The 24,679-nt window shown below is 24.2% G+C and overlaps 2 protein-coding genes and 1 non-coding gene across 3 annotated transcripts in view; 1 reads left to right on the forward strand and 2 right to left on the reverse strand.

Annotated features, from left to right (window-relative positions):
* Positions 1–1,392: 1,392 nt before the first annotated feature.
* Trnac-gca (transfer RNA cysteine (anticodon GCA)) lies at positions 1,393–1,464 on the reverse strand. The gene has a single exon. It is a non-coding gene; the product is annotated as a tRNA-Cys (tRNA).
* A 1,246-nt stretch (positions 1,465–2,710) lies between these two features.
* Positions 2,711–4,652, reverse strand: LOC145845219 (ubiquitin-conjugating enzyme E2 K-like). Its single transcript, XM_082952642.1, has 5 exons — positions 4,596–4,652; positions 4,124–4,214; positions 3,582–3,726; positions 3,098–3,261; positions 2,711–2,850 (listed from the first exon to the last, which is right to left on the reverse strand). Exons 1-5 carry the CDS (start codon positions 4,650–4,652, stop codon positions 2,711–2,713), a joined length of 597 nt encoding a protein of 198 aa, XP_082808768.1.
* Positions 4,653–14,300: 9,648 nt separating this feature from the next.
* The window catches only part of LOC145843889 (sorting nexin-33-like), a 47,669-nt gene continuing 37,290 nt past the window's right edge, over positions 14,301–24,679 (forward strand). Inside the window, exons 1-6 of the mRNA XM_082951153.1 lie at positions 14,301–14,479; positions 15,104–15,211; positions 15,696–15,812; positions 16,189–16,307; positions 17,114–17,192; positions 21,073–21,175. Of these exons, the coding sequence (XP_082807279.1) occupies positions 14,303–14,479; positions 15,104–15,211; positions 15,696–15,812; positions 16,189–16,307; positions 17,114–17,192; positions 21,073–21,175 (703 nt within the window). The 5' untranslated portion in view covers positions 14,301–14,302. The remainder of the gene's footprint in view (positions 14,480–15,103; positions 15,212–15,695; positions 15,813–16,188; positions 16,308–17,113; positions 17,193–21,072; positions 21,176–24,679) is intronic.

Genomic DNA, 24,679 nt, shown 5'->3' on the forward strand with positions numbered 1-24,679 from the left:
TGCTTATTTGTAAATGAAATTAAAAATATCTAAAACCAACAAAGCTTTTGTCTAAATATATCTTTTGTAAAAGAAATATAAAACTATTAGGTTACCTGTTTTTAGTATTTTGTTTTATATAATATAAGAAAAAGATTTTTTACGAACAAAAACTCGACCTTGTTATCTAGAAACCTAAAAAAGTTTTCAAAGTTTTGTAAAGATTTCTTCATTTTCATAAACATTAACTTAAAATAAAAAGCTTATTAAGATCTGTAATAGTAGTTGATTTTAAAGTTTATATTGGTTACAGATATTAATAAGAAACTTAATATCAAACACTTAACAAAAGTTTATTTGCTTTATGCTTTATAGACGTTTGAGAAAACATAGTAAATAAGTGTTTTTTTTTAAAGTATCACAAGCTAGTATCATGACCTTTAAAATTTAAAGTTCTTCTAATGAAAACCGAACAGATAATTTAATCATCGTACTATAAATACAATACAATCGTCAATGTGTATTTTCAACAAATATATTCTTAAAATCAACTTAAGTTCTTGCTGCAGTCAAAATTTTACACATTTATCACTTTTAAACAATTTAAACAAAATATAAGGTTAGAAACTTTCAAACTTTATGGTACTGCGCACCTAACTTATACAAATAGATTTACATTGTATTAAATGCTTATAAACAAATTTATGTTTTCAGTTGGAATTAAGTTTGTAGATATAAAAAATAAATGAATACTTAAAAGTTTCAATTATTTCATTAAACTTTTGATTAAAAAAAAGTAATGTTTAATATTACAACGGATGTAAACAAAGTATGTTTTAAAAAATATTATAAATAGTCTATAGAGTTATTACTTTTTCATTTTAGTATTTATTTTAACAAAACTTTTATCAAGTTTCATTAATTAAAATTCTTAAAGTAAAGACCAGTAAAAGTTAATGAGATTAAGCAGTTACTTAAAGTTTCAATTGCTAAAAACACTTCAGAAGGGTTTTTATTACGTCATAATACTTTTGTGCGTTTTTAAAGTACTTCTTTTGTAAAATGAACAAGTTTTGGTTCCTATAATTATATTACCAATTAACAAATCGTTTCTCATAAAACTTATAAAAAACATTAATTTTATAATAAAAAACATTTTATTCGAAAATTAATTTTTGTTCTTGTTTTAAATTTAAATTATAGTTTAAATAGCTTCTATAATATTAAAAACGCTATATAAAAAGTTAATTATTTAAGTTTTCTATTTTCACATTTTTGTTTAAATTTAAAAATTGTAAACCTATTAAAACATTATTTTAAGTAAATAACGCTTTAAAATAAACTTTGATTTTTAAGGAATTGATAAAATTATGCCCCCCAACTTATAAACTTTTTCTATAAAATTAAAAATAGAGGGGACACTCAGATTTGAACCAGGGACCTATCGATCTGCAGTCGATTGCTCTACCACTGAGCTATATCCCCGTATGTTTAGAATCAAAACTAACTGATTATAAACTTAAATTGTCAACCATTACGCACGTTAAAAAAATGTTGATGCATTTCAGCAATATTTAGCTGCAAAGCTTGTGTATACTTGTATAATGGTTTAAGTTGCAAATACATCTGTATTGTTTATGTAAAAAATCTTATAATTGTTAAATTTCTGTATATAGAAAACAAAAACAGTAATACTTGAGAGTTTAGTATTACATTTTGGTTTGAATTTGTAAAAAGTTAAATTATTAACCATCTAAAAACTTTTTTATTTTAGATTTTTAACTTTATCAGTAACAGTAAATGAAGTCTAAAAGTTTTTATGCCTAATACATTTGCTGTGTTTAAAAAAACAAAAGCTACTTAATTGCTTATACTGCATTCAAGAGTATAATTTTTTTTTTAAATTACAACTTAATTTTAATAACTAAAAATTAATAATATATTTCTAGTTTAGTTTTTTTTTAAACTTAAGTTTGAATAATTTTCAAAACTTTGTTTCTTGTCTAACTTTGCTTATATCATACAATTAGAATAATGACTTAGTTTATTATTACCAAAATTTGGTGCACAAATGTTCAAATTTCGACTATAAAATTAAAAAACGTTCGAAAGACCACAACTTAAAAAAAAATATATCTACCAGATATAAATAAAAATGCGTATCGTGTGAGTCTAACTTTTAGCTCAATTTTTTTTTTCTTTCTATTTTAATTATTTTGTAAGATATGGCTGTAATAAGTTTGAAGTGTAGTAAATTAAAAAAAATATCTTTCAATACATTTTTTTACCACTATACTTTCATTAAATATATCTTATTACAATTTATTTTTTCAAATATTTTAATTTTTGACTCATCACAATTTTACAAGAATTTAAATTGTCTGAATTTCAAATGTCATGTAACTGAATACTTTTAAAACATTTCAGTTTGCAGTTATATTACTGAAACAACACAATACATTTTAAAGTTGTTTTATTATACAGTGAAAAACAAAAAAAATCTATACGCAAAACGACATATTAACAATTATTAACATAACAAAAAGTCATTAAAGTTTTTTATAACAAAATCACATATAAATACAACTGAATATTTAAATAAAAAACTTAACTAATGTATTCACTTTGATGCCATAAAACAAGGAATGTTACCGAAGGAAAATATGACAAATACTACAATATCATAATCGATCAACAAGTGCGTACTCAATCGGACAACAGATACAAATTTTTATTCAAGGTCTTTTTTTGCAGCCTCAAGGTCCCAGCTGCTCTTGGAGAGGCTCTTCACCGCTTCTTCCTCGCCAAATCCCATTTGAATCATCTTCTTCACGAGATCATCACAAGATTTCTTGGTTCCAGATGGTTTCGCTGTTTAAATAATATTGTTTCAATCTGTACAAGCCTAATTGTAAGTTTTAGAATACATTGATTTATAAGGTACACAGATGGAAAGCCAACTTCTTTTCGAACATTATCTACTAAATATTGAATGACCTACATACTTTTAGTGATATTACCATTACGCAAATGGAAATGTAACACTATGTTAAATATTTTTTAATAAGCTAATCATTTTCATAACAACATTCTTATATTTATTTACAAATAAACTTACCTCCAGCATACTTTTGGGCCCAGTACTGCGCGGTCTGTTTGAACTCGTCTTTGTTTTTCTTGTATTGTGACGCAACAACGGCGTCCTGAGGATCGTCAGGCTCAGGGGCGGACATCAGTGCTTGCAGGGAAAGCATCACTGTCCTCAGGCTCAAACTGGCAGACCTGTGATAAGATATAGTTGACCAACACAATGCTACTATGTACAACGGTATGACGTTGCTAAATAGCAGAGAATATTTGTCGTAACGTTTTTACATAAGCAGCCAAGTCGAAGTTTAAAGTTAGAAATGGTCAAATATATATATATATATCAATTCAAGTTTAACTATTTTTCTATATCTATGTTCATACTAATAATTTAACAAACTAATTAACACTTAAAGTGTTTTAAAGGTAAAGTAAAAGAACGTTTTACAACTTAAAATATAACAAGACTTTGTAAAAAAACATATAAAAAAAAATATTTAATATTTGAAACAAACCAGGCGTCCCTCGTCAGGATGTCGAGGCAAATACATCCGGTGACGGAACTGATGTTCGGATGCCAAATTTTCGTGATGAATTTCGCTTTAGGGGGTATGAAGGGGTAGGTTTCGGGAATTTCAAATAACAGCTCGTACGTTCCTCCTGATATTTATTTTTATGACGTCATAGTATTAAGATCACGTGCTTATAGTTTCTATTTCGTTGGTCAAACAAATTTATAGTGCTATGTTTTTTTTAAGAAAACAACCATTTTTATTGAAAATCAGATAAACATGCTTTATAGTATTTGTCGTTGCTTACAAGATATTTTATTATTATCCGTAACAATTTCTATCAGATAGTCTTTAAAACATTTCATCTAAATGTTGTAAAAAATTAATAAAACATCTATTAGTCGTGGTCAAGACGTTATAAGGTATCCGTGGTGTGCGACTCTAAATCCAAAAGGTTTTTGTCCTCCAGCCCCTAGGACTATACATTTTGAGTGCTTTGTTTGTCGTTTATTTAACTATACTATCAAAAGATACTTAAAACAAACCTTCATAGGGTGTGCCTTCAGGTCCAACTATTTGTCCTGTCAAAACGTTCATTGAACTACCCACTAAATCGAGCTTGTATGATGGATCAGCCTGAAACAAATGAAACTAACTAATCAATTGATAGTAACAACATTTAGTAAAAAAATTATCTTATTGAAATGTTGGAACTTGTATAAACAACAACAAATGTCACTTGAATTTATCAAGATAACAGATGGTTTAAATAGTTCATATTGATGCGTTTTCTAACGAAAACAACTTAGTATCAGCATTCCCATACAGACAGAAATCAACTGAAAGTTACGTATACATAGGCGTACTGTTCTAAATTAATACAGAAAAATAAAACAATTTTCAGTTTTAGCTTGTATTTCATATGTACTTTAAGTTGGTACTCAAGGAGTACTGTATTTAAATATTTTTAGTTAATAGATACCAATACTTTAAATTAAATTTTTAATTTCAACTCACATGCTTTGCAAAGTTTTTTAACTCCATCTGAATTCGGTTTAATATGGGATTGGCCATTTTGAAAATTGTTTTTTAAACTACAAAACCTAAACAAAAGTGTAAGATTAATTAGTTTTTTCTAGCCATAACACCTTTGCAATTAAAAATGCACTCAGCAAAATTTATAGAGTTGATGTTCTAATAAAAATTTTTACAACAAAAAAATTTTTCTTACAAAATACAGGCTCAAGTTTATGTAGTTACTACTTTTAGCCCTACCAGCTACAAATAATATCATAGTTTACGTAGTACCACAAAACAATTTAATTTTCAAAATACTTCTGACCTTCCAAAATATGCAACATTACAGATAGTGCTTTTGTTCTATACTTCTCATTAGTTATGAAAAACTTTAATCACTCAAATATTTTAATGTGGTCTTGACAGGTTAGATAAAAGTTGCCTCAGAACTCCTACTGTGTTTAACATATTTAATTTCCATATTGCATAAGTTAATAAACTGTTATCAGAACTTATCCCCAGTTATTTTAAGTCAAGTGTACTTATTTCTTGCTGTAGTCTTATTGCTTAAAGAAAAATATCATATTTTCATATATAAATATAAAATATAATTGCTTAAAAAAACTTTTTTCCTTTTAAATCACACAAAAACTTAATCAGCATACCTAATTATTGAACAGAAAAATAATTTACTTTTGTATGTTAATTAAATCTTAGCAGGTACTTAGATTAAGCCATTTATTTTTTGTTACACTTGTAAAATTTAATGCAATTTTGAAAAGTAAACTTAAACTATGGTTCATTACTAAGTATAAAACTTCTAAAAATATATTATGGTTAATATCTAATTGTAATATATCATTCAAAACATGACTTTTCTTTTAAGTTTTTATCATTATTTTACTAAATCTATTTCAAATTAAACAACACATTCTTTACAACAGTACTTGATTTCTGTTAGAAAGAGTTTCTGACACTTTAAAGAACAATTTCATTTGGAAAGAATTAAAATTTTGATCAATAACATATAAAAATAGAGCAATCAGCTAGGTAAACGATTTTACTTAATTATTTAAATCTACTCTAGTTACTGAAACAACAATACCTACATTATTGAAATTAAAACTACTTACTAAGCTTAATTGGCAGCTAACACAATTTTCGTAGGTCGTTCTTAAAATTTTCTCCTTATAATTTCTGATGAAAAATTTTAGCATTCTAAATCTTTTTAGACCACAAAACTAATTATTGCTACTAGAATATATTTTATTTCTTATTATAATTTTATTGCTCAAAATATATAATAGTTTCGAATAATTTAAGTCCGGCAAAAACTTAAATAATTTATATAATGTCTTTATATTTAATATAACTATTCAGAATATAAATTTAATCGTTTCTTAACAAACGATCCTAGCGAAACAAGTTCACTGGAATATATAATATGTTATTATTATATCTAAGAGAGAAATTTTATTGCTGATAAAATAAATACTTGAATCATTTAACTAATAGATTTCTTTAAAGTCTTTCTACTGATTAAACTTTAGTAAAATTACAAAAAAAAATTATTTAATTAGTAAAAGTGTAGCAAAAGTAATTTTTTTAAGAAATCATAAAGGTAAAATGTGGTATTCGTACAAATCGTAGTTTTATAAACTTATGTTTTTCATGTCTCGTAATCGTAACACTATTTGACATTGAAAAAAACTAAAAACTAAAAAAAGAAGTTCTAATTATTAAGATTATGATAGTAAACTTAAAGATATAAAAAATAAAAAAGAAGATATTATTCACAATAACTGCAAATTTTTAGAATTTAAATTTTCCTATTTTTTTTACTTACATATTAATTTATATACCAAATAATCTTTTAAACGTATTTCTAAACAACAGTGCATTTTTTAAATTTTAATCTAAAAGTACATACACAATTGTAGAGGAAAAATAAGGAAATAAATATAATTTTTTAACTTAAAAAAATAATAAAATTTTCACAGTATTTGTGCAATGTTAATTAATTCTTTTGACTCGCTTAGTTTGTAGAATTAAAAATTTCCCTAAGAATACAAAAATAAAAAATTTGAACTTATGATTGAAATAAAGATTTAATTAACTGTTGTTTGATACTATATAAAAAACATATACAGAGTTATAGTATTAATCATTACAAGAAACTATTATATTATATTTTAACCTAGCTTTTATTATTTTGTTATGTATTTTAGAAATAAACCATAATCGCAAAGCACAAATTTACTTCTACTGGACTGCATTAGCATTTTAAAAGTAAATATTATTTTTTATTAAACGACAAAATAAGCGCTCAAAATATTGGTCCTAGGACCTGGTGCACGAAAAAACTTTTCAGTTATCTATTCGCACACCACGTATACCTTTAAATGTCTTGTCCAGGACTGTGTGCGGTAAATCTAGCCTGGAAAGTCACGTTATCTCAAATTATTAGCGCATTAACAAGAAACTATTTTTAATTAACATCTTCTGTAATTAAAATATCCGCTTTTTAAGCTTACTTGTATTTTTCATAAATTTATGACAGTGAATCAATAAATAGTTTTAAGGAATATACTATCAAAGATGATAATTTGAATAACTTTTCAACATTTTAAGCTAGATTTGCTTAAACTTATATACTTTTATAAGTTTGACTTTATAAGCTGATAGGTTAAAACAAATATAAATTAAGCTTTAGTGACTTTTTACTAAATAAAAATAACAGCAAAAAATGTTTGAAAACTTTAGAGTAAAATAATTGTTTTTTAATATTTTTTATTATTATATGTATTTTATTACAGTTCATAAGACTATTATTAATAAGCCTGCACAAGCGTAACTTTTTCTGATAAAGCTGACCCGCCCCTGTGCTATAAAAAGTTGTTTTTTTTAATTCCCACCTTTGAACTTTGCAAAAAATGATTATGACTTTGGGGGTTTTATATAATGACTACTACATGGGCTTACCCTCAAAGCAGTTACTATTTTAAATTGCAGAAACAGCATTCATGAAATTTTATAGGGAATTTAGATTTACATTGTAATTAAGAGTGAAGAAAATTATATAATTGAAACTTTTAATAAGCCCTAGTTTTTACATGCATATTTATATCCGAAATTTTTTTAAAGCAACAGTTGTACTCAAGTGTTTAAATTTACTAATCTTGGTGATTTAGTAATAAAAAGAAACAAAAAGTAATAATATAAATATATTTGGCTTGCCACAAAACCTGGAATATAAACAACTTTTACATATGTAGTAATTTGATTTGGCTCAAAAAAATTATCATAAATATTAATTTTTTATTGTCTTCATTAAACATTTTTTTATTAAAAATCACATTTAAAGTAGCTATACAGTATCTTTTCAATATTGTTATAATATTTATATAGCTTTTTACCTTAAACTTAGGTATAATTAAAAGTAGACCCAAAAATGTGTACTTTTAAAAAGTTGGAGATAGTTTGCAAAAAACCAGTAGCAACCCTGATATATATAGAAACCAAAAAGCAATAGTTTTCAAAACCTTTTAATTTTGGTAAATCACAGATAAAAATGTAGTGTCCAAGCAAATTCTTCTTTATAAATAAAATAATTTTTAAGGTTTAGTTATACTTATACAGGGTTGCAAAAAAAAAAAATATGAAATCCTGGAAAAAACTAAAATTTGACAATTTAGGCAAAAAAAAATGGAAAAACCTTAAGTTTAATAGATTTAGAAAATACCTTCAATTTTGAACATCACTAAAAAACCTGGAATTTTAAACTGTTTTTACATGTAATTGTATATTAAACAACAAATAAAATGTTTGTTCCTAAAACCTGGTGCATAAAAAAACCTCTTGGTTATTGAGTTGGATACCACTTGGATACCTTCTATGGTCTTGTCCAGGACATTTGTAAATTAACAAAACAGATAGATAGAATTGAACTTTTATTAGATACCAAAAATTTATTATAAAGATTAAAAAAATGTAATGTTAAATTTTTTTCATTAAAGCATTTATTTAAAATAGTTTAATATTATAAACACTAAAAACAGACTAAAAAACCTATTTTTTTAAACCTAGAAGAAATTTAGAAAACCTGAATAAATTTACAAAAAAAACTTAGACAACCCTGATTTATGGCATTAAAAATAAGGTGGCCAAAAAACCTGGCATTCTGGAAAAACCTTGAATTAGACAATTTAGATAAAAAACTTAGCACATGAGAAACTTTGAAAAAAGTCAGGAAAAACCTGGAATTTTAAACTATTTTTACTTGTCAAATATTTAGTTCAGGTGAGATACATAAATTCTATCAAATGATAATTTTATTGTATCATTGAAAGTTTTAACTATTTGATGAAAAGCTTTACAGTATCTTTTCAATGTTTCTAAACTGATAAAGACAGTTTTTTACCTTAAATTTAGTTTTTCACTAAAAAAATCATAAACCTTGTTTTTTAAAATACTTGGAAGAAATTCAGAACACCTGGATATTCAAAAATCTTTGGAAACCCTCTAAAAACTAGTTAATAACTATAAAGAATATGATAAGACTGACTTTGCCTATACTATATGTTTTTATTTCAAATAATTTTTATCCATGTAAAGAAATATTATTAGCACAATGTGTTATAACAGTTAGTTCATGTATACAAAACTGTTTTTGAATTTTTTATAAGCTTAAATTTTTACAATAAGCACCTACAAAAAATTTCAAGTTATTTTGTTGTGTTAAACATTTGCATATGTGTGTTGTATTAGTTTTACAAAAGATGTTTTTTTAAAAACAACAAACATCTAAATTGAAAATCTATTTGTTTACTAAAGTAATAAGTTAATTTAAAGTAAGTTTATCAATCTGTTATACTAGACTTTTATTGCCTGTTTATTCTTTAGTTTTAATGTAGACACTTTTATTCACATAATACTTCCAATTTCATTATTTATTGACAATAAATAGGAAAGCAAAAAAATCTGGAGTTTGAGAATTTTTTTTAAACCAGGAATTTTGAACAAAAATCACTAAAAACCTTGAAATTTAAACAAAAATCACTAAAAAACCTCTAGAGTTTTAAACAACTTTTACATGTTAAGTAGTAAAATTTTGATTTGACACAAAAAACCTATCATATAGATAAAGTATTTTTGTCAATATCAAAAAAAGACTTTATTATGAAAAAGAACACTTAAAGTAGCTTTAAAGTTTTTCTTCAATGCTGTTATACTACTTTACAAAGTTTTCAACCTTAAACTTAACTTTAAATTAAAAATAAACCCAAAAATGTGTACTTACAAAAACTCGAAAGAAGTTCAGAAAACCTGGAAGAAATTTCTCAAAAAAATTTAGCAACCCTGAATAATGTTCCATTTGTTTTAAAAACAGTTTCTTAGAAACTCAAATGCTTAATAATATTTGTGCTCGAAAAGAATAAAGATTTTGTGATTTTTTAGTTAAAATTTAAATTGTTTTCTATTTGAGCGTATACTTTTGTGTAAGGTGGGTTAGGATTTAAGAACAAATTTTATTAAAATGTTAACAATAAATAAATTTACATAGATTAACACTAGATTGAAATTAATCAAAAGTTAAAAATATTTATTTTTGTAACTCTTTTTATCAGTTATACAGGGTTGCCACACACTCAGGGAATTCAGGGAAACTCAGGGAATTTTCAAATTGTAGAAAATCTCAGAGCAACTCAGGGAACTTTGATTCTTTTTTTGTACTCAGGGAAACTCATGGCAGTTTTGATTTGTTCTAAAAATTTCAGAGAAATTTTGAGTTTTTTTTTTAATCTCAGGGATTTTTTTTTAGATTTAGAATGATATTTAGTTAGTTTTCTTTAAAAACAGTTAATTTTCCTTATTTTTAAGTGCTAATTTTAGAAATTGTTTAGCCTTGTGGCTAATTTTTCAATGTTCTTAGAATTAGCATTGTAAATTTTTTTTTTATAATAAAATTTTTAAGGATTTGAAAAAAACTCAGTGAAACTCAAGGAAATTTAAGGTTACTTAAGGAAGTTTCTAGTCACTCAAAGAACATTTTTTGACCCAAAAAGTGGCAACCCTGGTTATAACACATTAATCCCTGGTATTGTAATTTAAACAGAGTTCATGATATTTCTACTAGCTCACCCTAAATAATTCCTGTAAAATTATTTTTTAAATTTATAATATTTTTATCTTAACTATCGAATACCTATAGTTTTTTTTTTCCCAATCCATATTACTAAAAAGCAAGTAGTCATTCTTTTGTTAAAACTGAATGAAAGTATAAATAAGTTTAAAAAGTAGTTCTTTAAAATACAGGGTTACTAAAATTAACTTTGAGTATATAATTAATTTTAAAAATCTGGAATCATTTAAAGTATTCTTAAAAAATTAGTAGTATTTGTAAGCTATATAGTTTTATAGCTAAGTGTTTTACTTAACTAATATGTTCTTTCTTTTTAACATATAGGTTGCTAAAGCTGTTTTGTTGAGATTATTTACTGATTAGCTAATTCTAGACAATATTAAATTTGCACATATGAAGGCTTTTTGATTTTAGGCAAAATAAAGGACTGTTTTTTCAAAAATAAAGTACTTTACTTAGATTTATAGACTATTAAGACTTATTTTAAAGTTTTACTGTTAATAAATGAATTCAGTTATTTAAATACACATCATAAATACAAGGTTTTTTTTTTAACTACTTTTTTAACTGCTATTAATTTAATTATAATCACTTAACTTTTATTCTTAACACAAGCTATTTAACTTTTATGTAGATTTAAAATTAGTTTTATTGATAATTTGTAATAAGTATAATTAGTATTTCTATAAAAACTAAATCAATAACGTTAAAAAAGATTAAAATAGTTATACCAATTTTAATCTAGCAAAAAAGTTTTAGATAAGCCCATTAGTATTAATTCTTGTAGCTTTTATATGCTTTTGTTGTTAGTATAAAAAGTATGAAAGTAGACTTTCAATTATTTTGAGCAGGTAAAAATTAAATAGTAAAGAAATAATCATAAAACCTTTGAATTAGATAAATTTATGTTACTACAGTATGGCTACTGGTTTGAAAAAAAATATAAGTTTTTATTTACTTAAAGGTTTTTTAAAGTACAAGTTTTCTTGTCCCTATTAAGTAGAAAATTAAAGTGCGGTATAAATGTTTATAACAGTGTACAATTACTGTAAATTTACTCTAAAAAAAGAGTAAAATACTTCACAAAATGTTTAGAAACACAAAATTATAGTTTTTTTTGTTAAGTTTTTTATATTTGCAGAAGCAAATTAAATTTCTAGTTGAAAGTAATCATTTGAATATGTTTTGTTATATTAGTGATGGTTTTTTTTAATGACAGAAATTTATAATACCAAAAACTTTAATTCTTTTATGGAGCTATGAACAATATTTCTTTTTTCCAATTTTTTTCTATATTTTTGTTAATAAATTTTATTTTTACAGTTTACTTTATATTTTATGCAAAAATCCAAGTGTTTAATTTTACAATTCATTTTAATCAGAGGTGACTTGTTATAAATTAAAACATATTCAAACAAACTATATAAGTTTTACAGCTGTTATAGTATTCTATGTCATCTACATAAATTAATATATAAAGTTATTTATATCTATATTATAAAACTTTTAATGAATTTTTTGGATATTAAGATCTTTATGTTTATTTTACCTTTTTAATAATTTTTATTTATTTTTATATTAGCTTCATAAGTCTTTAAACTTTTTTCATAAACAAAATGATTGGTACTTAATCATTATCTGACCTAGTAAATTTAAAAACCATACTGAATTGAAGATTATTTCTTACTAATGTAGACCTAATAAATTGTAGTAGCATTAAGTTGTTTAAATTTTTCTTGTAAATTTAAATAAAAAATCTATTTTATTTACTTCATTTTATTTACAGGGCTCCAAATTTGCAGGAAACTAAAAAAAATAAGCTTAACCATTAAATATTAGCTGTTTTTTTTCTTATTATATTAAAAATTCTAGAATCATTGTATTTTACACATTCGTACTCATTAGGCAGATTCTTGTAGCTAAATTTTTACCCATATTGTTTTTATAGTTCAGGTTATTGTTTTGTGGAGATGGTTGTAATATACTTGAAAATAACAAACTAAATGTTTTAGCAGTTGTTTGAACTAAGTTAAGATGCTTTTCCTCCAAAAGTGTAAATTTTTATTATGAGCTTACAATTATAAATGAATAAAGTGTACATTTTGAACTACTTTATAACTTTTGCTTAAGGGCATAGGGGGGCCCAACATTTTTTTTTTACTAAAAATAACATTGTATCTTATATTAAAGTTTAAAGTACAATCTACAAGCCAGTTTTTACAGAATTAAAAGATCTTATTTAACTTTTGAGATATAGTAATTTTTATAAAAAGTTTCTGATACAAACGTATAGACTGCAAGTTTTTAAAAGTCAATTTTCTTGGAAATTCAAAAAATTACTAAAAATATATCTTCTCCTTCATTTTTTGAGCTAGAGACCTCAAACTTTCAGGAAACGTTCCTTTTGTAATTTAGAATACTTTGAATGTTGGAATTTTGAAAAAATTAAAAATGAAAGTTTTAGATAAAAACAAAAAAAATAGGTGGTTTTTTTTAATAAAAATATTATCTTTCAAAATTAAGAATATTCCTGCATTCCATCTTTTAAAAAATTTAATAATACACTTTCTGTGAAAATTTGAAGAAGATTGCTTAAAAAATGAAGGAGGAGATAGATTTTTAGTGAAATGATTCTTTTTGCGTTTTTAGTTTGCACTATTAGGAACCTATTGAGGTCACCGACTTTGTTTGCTCATATCTCAAAAAATACTTTAAATTTTTTTAAGCGGTTAAAAATGTCTGATAGCTCAGATAAAACTCTATAAAATAAGATCAACTTGTAAAAATCAAGGTGAACCCCCCTATGCCCTATTGTTTTATTATAATATTCAAGTCTTTATTTCAAATTAAAGTGACAAGTATTAAGAGTTTATTGACAATAGAATGCTTGAAGAATGTTGAACATTTTATTTATTTTGTTTGTAACTAACTTTACAAGTAGCAGCTAGTATTACATTTGTAAGTTTTATAAATTTTATTTTCATTTTAGTATGTAAATTTACTTATTAGCTTGATAGTTGGGCAGTAAAAGAGCCTTGAACAGTTACAACTAAATTGAAATAATAATTTAAACAACCTTGTCTTTTTTGTTATTATTTCAACAATAAGCAGGGTTGCACACACTCAGGATAGCACAGGATATTTTGAAGTTATTAAAAGTTGCACTATGACTCAGGACAGCTCAGAGTTACCCAGTATATGTTAAACTTTTTTTTAATCAGTCTGACTCAGGATAGTTTTAAGTTTTTTTTTATTTCATGACAGATTTTTTCCAGAACTCAAATGAAATTTAATTTCAGTTTTTTGTTTTTTTATGACAAATTTTTTTGAAGAACCTGATTATAATAATTTAGAACTACAAGAAAACTTTTTTTAATAATTTGAAAAAAACTCGGGATAACTCAGTTTTTTTGACCAAACATTGAGCAGAGCCAACTACAGCTTTAAAAATGAATCTCAGTCAGATTTACATTCTTCATAGAAATTTACCAAACTAAACTGTACATTTTAATTGACAATTACTAATCTAATTCACATTGTTTACAGAAACTTACAAATTTTTACAATGGAGCAACGCAGAGCCTTGTACAGTTTTGAGGGACAGGGCGACACTGAGATGAGCATGCAGGAGGGGGACATCATAACGGTGACAAACAAGGACGTGGGCGAGGGTTGGTGGGAGGGGTACATGGCCAACGGGGCGCAGGGGCTCTTCCCCATTGACTACACCGAAGCTCTTGACGTGAGATTGTTTATTGATGTTTTGAAAATGTTTTTTTAAGTTTTTGTCCAAAAATTTTTTTTTCAGATAATTTGATAAATGCTTAAATGTTTTGTTTCAAATCATTAGGCATGAGAATATTTTAAATAATTTTTTGAGTATATTTTCAGACTTTTTTAAAATATTTTGTGTGAGAGTATGTTTTTATTTTCTAATCACGTTATGTGAGCATGTGTTTGATATTTTTGTGGTCGTGCCCACTTTCAACGCCAACTGGACACCAACTGGCACTGAAGCTTGCTTTCATTTGTTAGACAATTTTTATTCATTACATGGTTTAACATATTTTTTATGCTGTATATTTAAATGACATTATTATTTTTTTGTAAGAATGATATTATTAACAATATAGTGTCCTTCGTCCAACATCCACTGATATAGTTTTTACTTAAGAATTTGAAAGTAAATTTATCTTATGCTGATTTTTTTACACAACTTTTTTCGAGTTTGAACAGGTTTAAGGATAAAAGTCCATGTAAAGTTGTCTTGTTAGATAAATTTTAGACTGTTTTAGTTGAACTAAAATGCAGAGTTTGCTGTACAGTGAAATTAGTATGTTTTTAAACAACTTCTTGTAAACTTCAGGGAGCAACCACCCCAAACACAGACCAAGGAGGTTGGGATGACAACAGCCAGCAACAAGGTTACCAGGACAACCAACAGCAAGGTTACCAAGAAAACCAGTACCAACAGGTTAGTATTAATTTAAAGTGTTTTTCTTGTAGTTTGTTTTTAGTTTTAAGTAAACTAACATTAGGAGTTCTTGTTTTAAGTCCCATCAAAGAGCAGTAGATGTTAAATATTTAAAATGGTACACAGATGTAGATTAAAATAACTAGTTTTGTTGTAATAATACTCTTTAAATATTCTTTAAGACTGCTACTTCATTAGTTTAGATTTCTACCCTTTTTAATATTTAGAGTTTGAATATAAATAAACTATTGGCATGCAGCTCAGTTACTTTGTTCTAATTGCCTTATCTTGTATATATATCTCAGGAACTCTATAAATCAAACATGGCCCCATAACCATATTATTAAACAGTAGAAACAATAATATTATTCTTTTCAAGCTGTTAGTAAATACAGGACACACAACTCACAAATATCCCCATAAACATTTTATTAAATAGCATAAGTATTCACATTCATCTCAAGTTAATTATTAAATACCACAGGACACTCAGTACAACAATGATCAGTGGAACAACCAATCACAGCAAGACGAGTGGAACGACGACCAATCAAACTTCAGCAATGAATGGGACGACACTACATCAGTGGCCACTTCAGCTGTCAGTTTGATTTGCAAATACAAATTAGTTTGATTTACAATAAGTTGCACGTATTTTGTAAAAAAATTTATGTAGTAAAATATATAAATTTTAATGATGTTAGTTTATATAAGCTTCATAAGGAAAACGACTTTGTAGTTAAAAGAGTGTTTTTAAACAACTGCATAAATAAATTTTGATAATGATTTTACTTTACCCCGCCAAAAATTCCTTATTTATCAAACTGCAACTGTTAGAAATTCTAAATCTCACCATAACTGCTGAACACTCGTTTTCACCTGTGAAACCGTTAAATTTATAACAACTGAACGTTATATTTAATCTTTTTCGCCTCAAATGCAATATTTACACTAAAAAATCTCAACAAAACAACCAGGCAGCGGTGCCGTCGTACGCGGACACGCAGTACGGATCGAAAGCGCAGGACATCCCGCAGAGGAGCCACCAGCAGGGGAAGCACCGGGGTGTGGGAACCGTTTCCAAGGGTTTCAACAGGTTTGTTGTCTGTATATATATATATATATATATATATATATATATATATATATATTAATAGAACACTAAGTTTTCAAATAAAATTATTTCACAATTTAAAATGAAATGAAGGTTGTCTTCCTCTTTTGATTTTAAAAACAGTACAGGATTGAATTTTAGATAAACAAAAATAAAAAATGGTTAGAACCATCAAAAAAAATCAGTCACAGTCTTATACAAGCACTTTGAAGAGATCTTTCGTTTATTAAAAAACAAATATTTTCAGTTCTGTAGAAAACAAAAATATATACTAGCAACTATTTCATATCATAATTGTTTCACTGTTCTGTTAAACAGAAAAGATCCTCAGTTTGTTTATTGTAATTGTATCTTAAAACATAAATCTAAATGTACATGAAATTAAACAAAAACTTTAAGGATTGTTACGTCACTAAGTAAGTCTTAAAAAAATATAAGACACACTAAGTTTGTATTAATGTTCAAAATTATTTTAAATAAAAGCTTGAAATATAATAGAATTATATATATTATTTATTTATATTTGTATTATTACAGCAGGTTTAATCCGTTATACTTTTAAATAACTCATTTAAATAGTTATTTATATTTTGTTGTTTCCATAAAATTTTCTAATATTTATATTATTTTTAATAGGTTATATATTTATGTTATTTCCAACAGGTTATTCTTATTTTATTTTCAGCAGGTTATTCTTATATTATTTTCAACAGGTTATATATTTATGTTATTTTCAACAGGTTATTTTTATATTATTTCAACAGGTTATTTTTATATTATTTAAACAGGTTCTCATCATTCGTGCAGAAAGGAGGGGAAGGTTACTTGTTGGGCAAGGCAGAAGCGCAAGTTGGCAAGAAAGACCAGGTTTTTATTAGTTGTTTCAAGTTACTAAATAGTTAATAGAATTAAGGGCAATTTTTTAAATATTGCAAGGAACATTTTTTTTAAATTTTAGGTAGTTATCTCAAAAAACGTAGGAGGAGATAGATTTTTAATGGTTTCTAGTTATTTGCTGTTTAAGTTTGCGCCTCCCATAAGGATCCTATTGTTGCCTCCGACTTTGACCGGCTATATCTCAAAAATTATTTTGAATTTTTTAAATCCGTAAAAAGCATCTTGTAGCTTAGTTAAAACTATATAAAATAACATCAAAAACCAAAAAAATGTGTTTACCCCCTCCCCCCCTATGCCCTTAAGCTTTTGTTTCGTTTGCAGAAATAATCACCAACTTTTTTATTGTAAAGCGCAACAAAAGCTGATAAGTTTAGTTTTAAGGTTAGATAAATCTATTTTTGGTGTTATGACATAAATTTGTTGTAATATAGTTCAGGATAGAAAGATGTGGTTTTAAAATTTACATTCTTTATTCATTATTATTACTAAGTTAAAAGTTTAATGTAACTTTCTAGAATAAAATAGTATGAATTTCTATATATCTGCAACTAAAAGTAATTGTTGGATTGTTTTGAAAATAAACTAACTTTTAGCAAAAAAAAGTAACTCTAAGTATCTCAAAACTTAGTATGGTAGTGTCAGTATAATAAATTAGATTGATGCAACTATTTTAAACAAATGCGTAAAAGTAGAGAACATCACACAAATTTATTTTTTATTGAATTTTCAATGTAAACTTTACATTCTTTATTCATTATTTTTATTAAATTAAAAATTTTTACTAAGTTAAACTAAACTAAATTAAATTAGCAAAAAAAAAAGTAACTTTTAGTATCTCAAACTTAGTATGGTAGTGTCACTATTATAAATTAGATTGATGTAACTATTTTGAACAAATGCGTAAAAGTAGAGAACATCACACAAATTTATTTTCTATTGAATTTTCAATGTACACCAGTTAATATATTATATGTTTTGGTTTTAAGAAAACAAATAGAGAGATCTCAACTGCTGGAGGAGAAATAAAGAATTTATTCTTTCAAAAATTTATTTTACAAACTTTTACAAATCCAGTTAATATATTTTAAAAATTGAGCTTTTTAAATTGTAAAAAAAACACTAATTTCTTCACTATTACAATGCTTCAAAAGGTAACTATATTATGAAGTATTCACATAAAGTTTAAATAATTAGTTTATTAAATTAATATATTTTAAAAGTCTTATGGGATTAATATTCTTAAATTGAATAAATAGTTTCATATAAATTAAGCTAAATTGTTTTTCTTTAGTTTTTGAATTAATTAGTATTTATTTATATGTCCTTATAATATATTGAATAATTGAAAATATATATAAACTACAAATATTTAACCTGAAGTTTAAATCTTTTATTCAATTCGGTTTTTTTTTAATTAGCCTACAAGCTGAATACTTTTAAGTACCAACATTTTTATTTTACTTAGAATTACTATGTTTTACATAATTAACTTTGTTCAGTTTTTATTACTTTTTGCTGCATATATTTTATTCAAATTGAAGTCATAAGATAAAATTTATTAGTTCTTGTTAACAAAGTTAAAATTAAGTTCAAGTATTATAGTGTTTTTTTGTGTTTTTAACTAGTACAAAAAAAGTTTCATAACAAGTAAAAAGTTTCAAAAATGTACTTATTTTTTGAAATTTAAATCAAGTAATAAAATTTTCTTTAGAAGCTATCAATTATTGTATCTTAAATTGTGCAGGATTTTTGATAAACTGTATAACGTCAAAGTTTTCATTTATTACTTTAATTCTTATAAATATTATATTAATCTGTGAATGTTTCTTAACTGTTTAAAGTGTTTACTCCTTGATAACAACTTAAACATATAGAGAACTTTTTTTAAAGCCTTACTATTTTACATTTGAATTCGGAAATAGATATGTTAGTCATGTAGGTTAAATTAAATCAAAATATTTTATAGAAGTTTTGTTGACATAAAGATTAACTTTTTTAGTTTTCAAACTAGAAGCTGAACTAATAATTGTGATAAACTGGTGAATTTTATAGTAAAATTCTGCATTTGAATTCCAACAAAAAAGTTTTATAAATACTGTAGTTTCCGGCTGTGATTATAACTTATATCATGCATTAAGATTCACAAAACTATTCAATTTGAAATTAAAATTTAAAATTTACAATACTTTAAAAGTGTATAAAAATATGTTTGTAAAATTTTAAAAATAGTTTGTTTAAAAACTTAACTATATAAACATATAATTTCACGTATTTCTAAGAAATAATAAAGTTTTAACTTTTTTATATGTAACTTTAATAAACACAAAAAATTCAATATTAAAAGTTTGAAAAACATTTAACCTAAAATTTTCAAACAAGTTAAAAAATAATTATTATTGATAATTTAATACCAATTGAGTCACACATGAAAATTTCCACTTTACTGTAGTAACGTATTTGACATTTAAACTTGAATTACAATTGTTAATGCTCTTCATCAAGCAATAAATTTTATCTTTTCAACCAACGTTTTTCGTAGAGCTTTGTTCATCAAAAAAAAATTTTTAGTTGATTATGTTTTTTTTCTTCAGTTCAAAAAAATGTTAGATCAAAGTAATATGTAATGTAGTTTTTATGTCACTAATAATATATTATTATTTTAATAATTTATAAGCAAACTTAATTAAAAATTACACTATTTATTGCTATTTAAAGAACTTCTAGAGGAAAATGGTATGGTGAAAAAATCTGTAAATAAAATAAATTTTGTTGCAATTAATAATTTAAGCATATACTAAATAATGAAATTAATTAATAGTAGTTATATCAGTTTATCATAATTTTATAAATTTGAAAATAAGTAATTTGTCGTAAAAACAACTTTTTTTAAACTCAATATGTTTAGGTACCATTGCTAGCTTTAAAAATTACTTTAAATAGTCACTTTTTTTAAATCTGATGATATTTAATTTCACATAACTAAGATTGTTCTTTTTTAATAACTAATTAAGTTCTTCATAATTTTTGACGTCACATATTTGAGTTTAATTTTGAAAAGTGTTTCAAAATATATTAACCACAAAATAATTGTTTTTTTTAAGTATATTTAGGTTATTCTAACTCCTTATTGTTACTACAACCATTACAAAGTAATTTATATGTGCTTAAAAATAACTAAAGTTTTACAAATTTAAAAACAGTTATTTATATACCATTTGCAACTTAATATCAATAGATTATTCATTTTGTTTTTTTATATTTTATTACACAAAGCTTTTCAACACCATACAAGTTTCTTTGTCAAGTGATAAACTTTAAATGAAATTTGAAAAAATTTTTGTTAAGTGAATAGCTTAAAAAATAACTATAAATTATGACGTATGAATAAATTATAATAAATACAAAAGTTAGAGATTCAGTAATTAAAACTAAAGGTATGTTTATTAATAGATTGTTAATAATTTTGTTTTACCATTTAATGCTACTTGCGTATTTAAGTTAGGATTATTATTATTATTCATACGTCATATTTTAAAGTTATTTTTTAAGCTATTCTTTTCACAAAAAAAAAATTCAAATTTCATTTAAAATTTATCACTTGACAAAGAAACTTGTATGGTTTTGAAAAGCTTTGTGTAATAAAATATAAAAAAACAAAATGAATAATCTATTGATATTAAGTTGCAAATGGTATATAAATACGTTCAAAAACCTTCCTATAATAGTAAAAACAGTTATATTTTTAAATAGCTGGTTTTTTTTTGTTTATCTAAAACTATAAGGTTTTGATAACCATTTAAAAATATTGTCAAGTATTGTATTTTTTTTTAATTTAAAAACATTCTTTTAGGTGCTGGTAACCACAGATGGTATGGACAGGTTCATGTGGGAACCGAACCAGTCCCCGTTCACCGTTGTCATTGGCAACCCGAACGAAAGAAGCAAAATGAAGGGTTCGTTGCTTAGTAACTAGAAATATATTGGGTATACATAATTGATCGGGGATAAATTTTAGTTTGACTTAGTTAATAATGTTGAGGTTTTTTAAATAACATAAAGTCTGAATATTTCTAGTGAAGTAACTCTGTTTATGATATTAACTATATATTATTTATGATATTTTATAGTTCGTATTTAAAAAAATTATTATTAGTGTTATTGATTAAAAATCAGAATATAAGAAAATACTGTCAAAAACGTTTATTCCTTAGAGATTTTCTAAAATAATGTTGGTACTTTAGTTTTCTGCTACATTGAAATATTTTGTAAATAAAAAGTTAACTTTTGAGGGAACTATCAAGTTTATTTAAAAGTTTTTTTTTTATTGATACTTTATCTGAGATTTAATTTTTTTAAAGTTCAGTTTAATGGGTATAAATATTGCAATTTTAAAAAAACGTTCAAAAAAGATTAATAACTTTTGTAAGTATTACTTTTAATTACAATTTAAACAAAATACAGATTAAATAGGTTGACTTTTTTTTTTTTACTTTGAAGTTTTTCGTGATTTAATCATTTTCACATAGGCGATATTGATTTAAGCTCATTTTTATTGCATTGTCAAAAAAGTATACAAATTAATATTTTTGTGAAATCAACCGTATATATGAATGCAAAAATTACTGTAGCATATAATTGCAACACCTTAGAAAAATAAATGTATATATTAATTTTACAAATCACAACAAAGTTTTGATAAAAAACTTGACAATTTTTAACTACATCTAGTTTATACAACGTTTTGATTATCAAATGATACATTATTCATTGTTTATAATTTATAAATTTTATACAATTTTTTTAAAGTTAGTTTAAATAAAATTGTGTGTGTGTTAAGTTTTATTGATTAATTTTATTTAGATAGTTCCTGTTTTCAATTTTAACATAGTTGAACTAAGTATTAAACATATTAAATTCATCTATCTAAATATCGTTTGACAATTTAAATTTTTTAATTTACCAATATAGACAAAATTTAACGTTTTATAAAGTTAATTTTAGTAATCAGTTGAAAATCTACAAGTTTATTTATATAATTCTAGTTTCAATTCAAGTAGTAGCTAGAAGACCTTCTATATAATAGTGTTTTAAAGATCTATTTTTATTACTAAAAGACTTTAAAGATAAATTTACTGTGTTAAAGCAAATATTTAAAACTTTATGAACCAATTCTACAATGTTTAGTGTCTATATTTTTGCAATTTAAAGTTCTTTAGATGTAAAAATTTCCAACTTTTTTTACCTTATTCTTAAATTTTGAAAAAACTTCAAAGCTTTTTTCTTATTATTATATCGATTTGATCTTTAGTTAAGCTATATTTCAAGCGAAAATATTTTAACTTGGGATGGGCTTTAAATTTAAGCAAGAGCATTTTAAAAATATAATGAAAAATAAACATTTACAGTTTTTTTAAATAGAAAAATTGAGAACTATAAATTGATAATAAGGTAGTTTAGGAATTAAAAAATAACTAATAAATAAATTAACTGTTGTAACATATATATTAAGTTAAAAAAGTATTAATACAAGTAATAAGTTTAACAATTTCCTGGCAGCTTGCTAATTAAGTTTGTATTTCAACAACTTATTTGAAATAAACAAAATAGTAAATTTAAAAGATTAATACAGGAATTTCATTGTAATACCTGTAGCTTTGATAATTAATTCTGTATTTGCAGCTTAATTTATAATCTGAAATCCTTACTTTTGTATTACATTCAATAATTTTAATAATATTTAAGTAACTTTTAACTTTCCAATAAAACAAGTCTATTTATTTTTTTTTTTGACAAATAAATGACTTTTGTAAATTCTTAAAAATCATAAGACTATGATACTTTTGTAATTAAATTTGAAACAGTTTTTTTAATGACTTCTGGGAAATTTAATTTTTCATAAGCGTGTGCTAATTAATATTGCTTTTATTGAGGCAATAAAACAAAGTAATAGTTGAAAAAGTTTCTTATAAACGATTGTTAAGAGCATAGTTGTGTTAGAAATAAAATAAAAGTTTGCCATTGATTTGTAAGTTAAAATCTAAATAAAATGTTATTAATAATTTAAAGATTTAGAAAATAATAAAATTATACGCTTATTTACTGGATGAGAAGGCTTATGTAAGATCTAATTTGATTTTTACTAAACACTAATTACATTAATAGTTCATTGGTTAGCTACTTTTCTGGCATAACTACTTTTTGGAGTCTATAGATTTTATTTTAATCCAGCTTTTCTTCTGATAAAATTTTAATGAACCTCTTTAACTTAGCACTTTATATTGTTTTTTTATAGGATTATCTGAAGGCTCATAGAATAAAATTTAAAAGATGCTTAAAATGTTTACTGTTCCAATAAAGATTTAAAGACTTTAGAAAATATTAAAACAAACTAGCATTAAGCATTATCATTAAAATCATGTATAGAAGAGAAGTATGATTATTTTAAGTTTTTTAGTAAAGATTTTTTATAAATGTACTTGAGAAAATAAAATAATAATATTTTATAATAAACATTATTAAGCAAGCGACTACAAAGTTATTAGCATTAAAATAATTTATTAATTCATTTAACACAGTTACACTACAAAATATTAAACAAACTTTGTTTTAGTTTGTTATGTACAAAGTTGTTACAAAATAAGGAAGATGAAAAGGTAGAAAAAAAAAGATAAATGATAATTTTTATAATAAATAATCTCTTTTATATACTTTCAACGTAGCAGCAACAAAACGACATGTAACAAAATAGTATAAAATATTTTATATAAAATTTAAAACTTTTTTTGTACTTCTATGTAGCAGCAACCAAGTATTAAACAATCAATAAATTATATAAATATGTTTTAAAAGACATAATAAGTTAACTCTTTTACCTATTTATATCCTTTATATCCTTTTACCTCCTCTACATAACACCAACCCAATATTTTGTATTAAAATAAATAAATAAATTTACTAAAATTGTTATCATTGTACTTCTGTATGTATTAGCAACCCAATATTTAATATAAAAACAAATATAACAAATTATCATTGTACTTCTGTATATAGCAGCAACGCAATATTTAATATTAAAATAAATATAACAAATTATCATTGTACTTCTGTATGTAGCAGCAACGCAGTATTTAATATTAAAATAAATATAACAAATTATCATTGTACTTCTGTATGTATTAGCAACCCAATATTTAATATAAAAACAAATATAACAAAATATCATTGTACTTCTGTATGTAGCAGCAACGCAGTATTTAGTATTAAAACAATCAATAAAGTATATATATGTTTTAAAAGACATAATAAATTTATCCTTTTACCTCCTCTACATAACACCAACCCAATATTTTGTATTTAAAATAAATAAATAAATTTACTAAAATTGTTATCATTGTACTTCTGTATGTATTAGCAACCCAATATTTAATATAAAAACAAATATAACAAAATATCATTGT

Source organism: Thalia democratica, chromosome 9 (assembly GCF_965202585.1).
Source record: "Thalia democratica chromosome 9, ktThaDemo2.hap1.1, whole genome shotgun sequence".
NCBI lineage: Eukaryota > Metazoa > Chordata > Thaliacea > Salpida > Salpidae > Thalia > Thalia democratica.

What these genes read in the sequence shown, in the direction of transcription:
- LOC145845219 (XM_082952642.1), bottom strand. Translation starts at nt 4,652, where the DNA reads ATGGCCAATCCCATATTAAACCGAATTCAGATGGAGTTAAAAAACTTT. An exon ending in ATCCTGACGAGGGACGCCTG is followed by an intron (nt 3,262 to 3,581) that starts GTTTGTTTCAAA and finishes ATCTTATCACAG; the next exon opens with GTCTGCCAGTTTGAGCCTGA. An exon ending in GGCCCAAAAGTATGCTGGAG is followed by an intron (nt 2,851 to 3,097) that starts GTAAGTTTATTT and finishes TTATTTAAACAG; the next exon opens with CGAAACCATCTGGAACCAAG.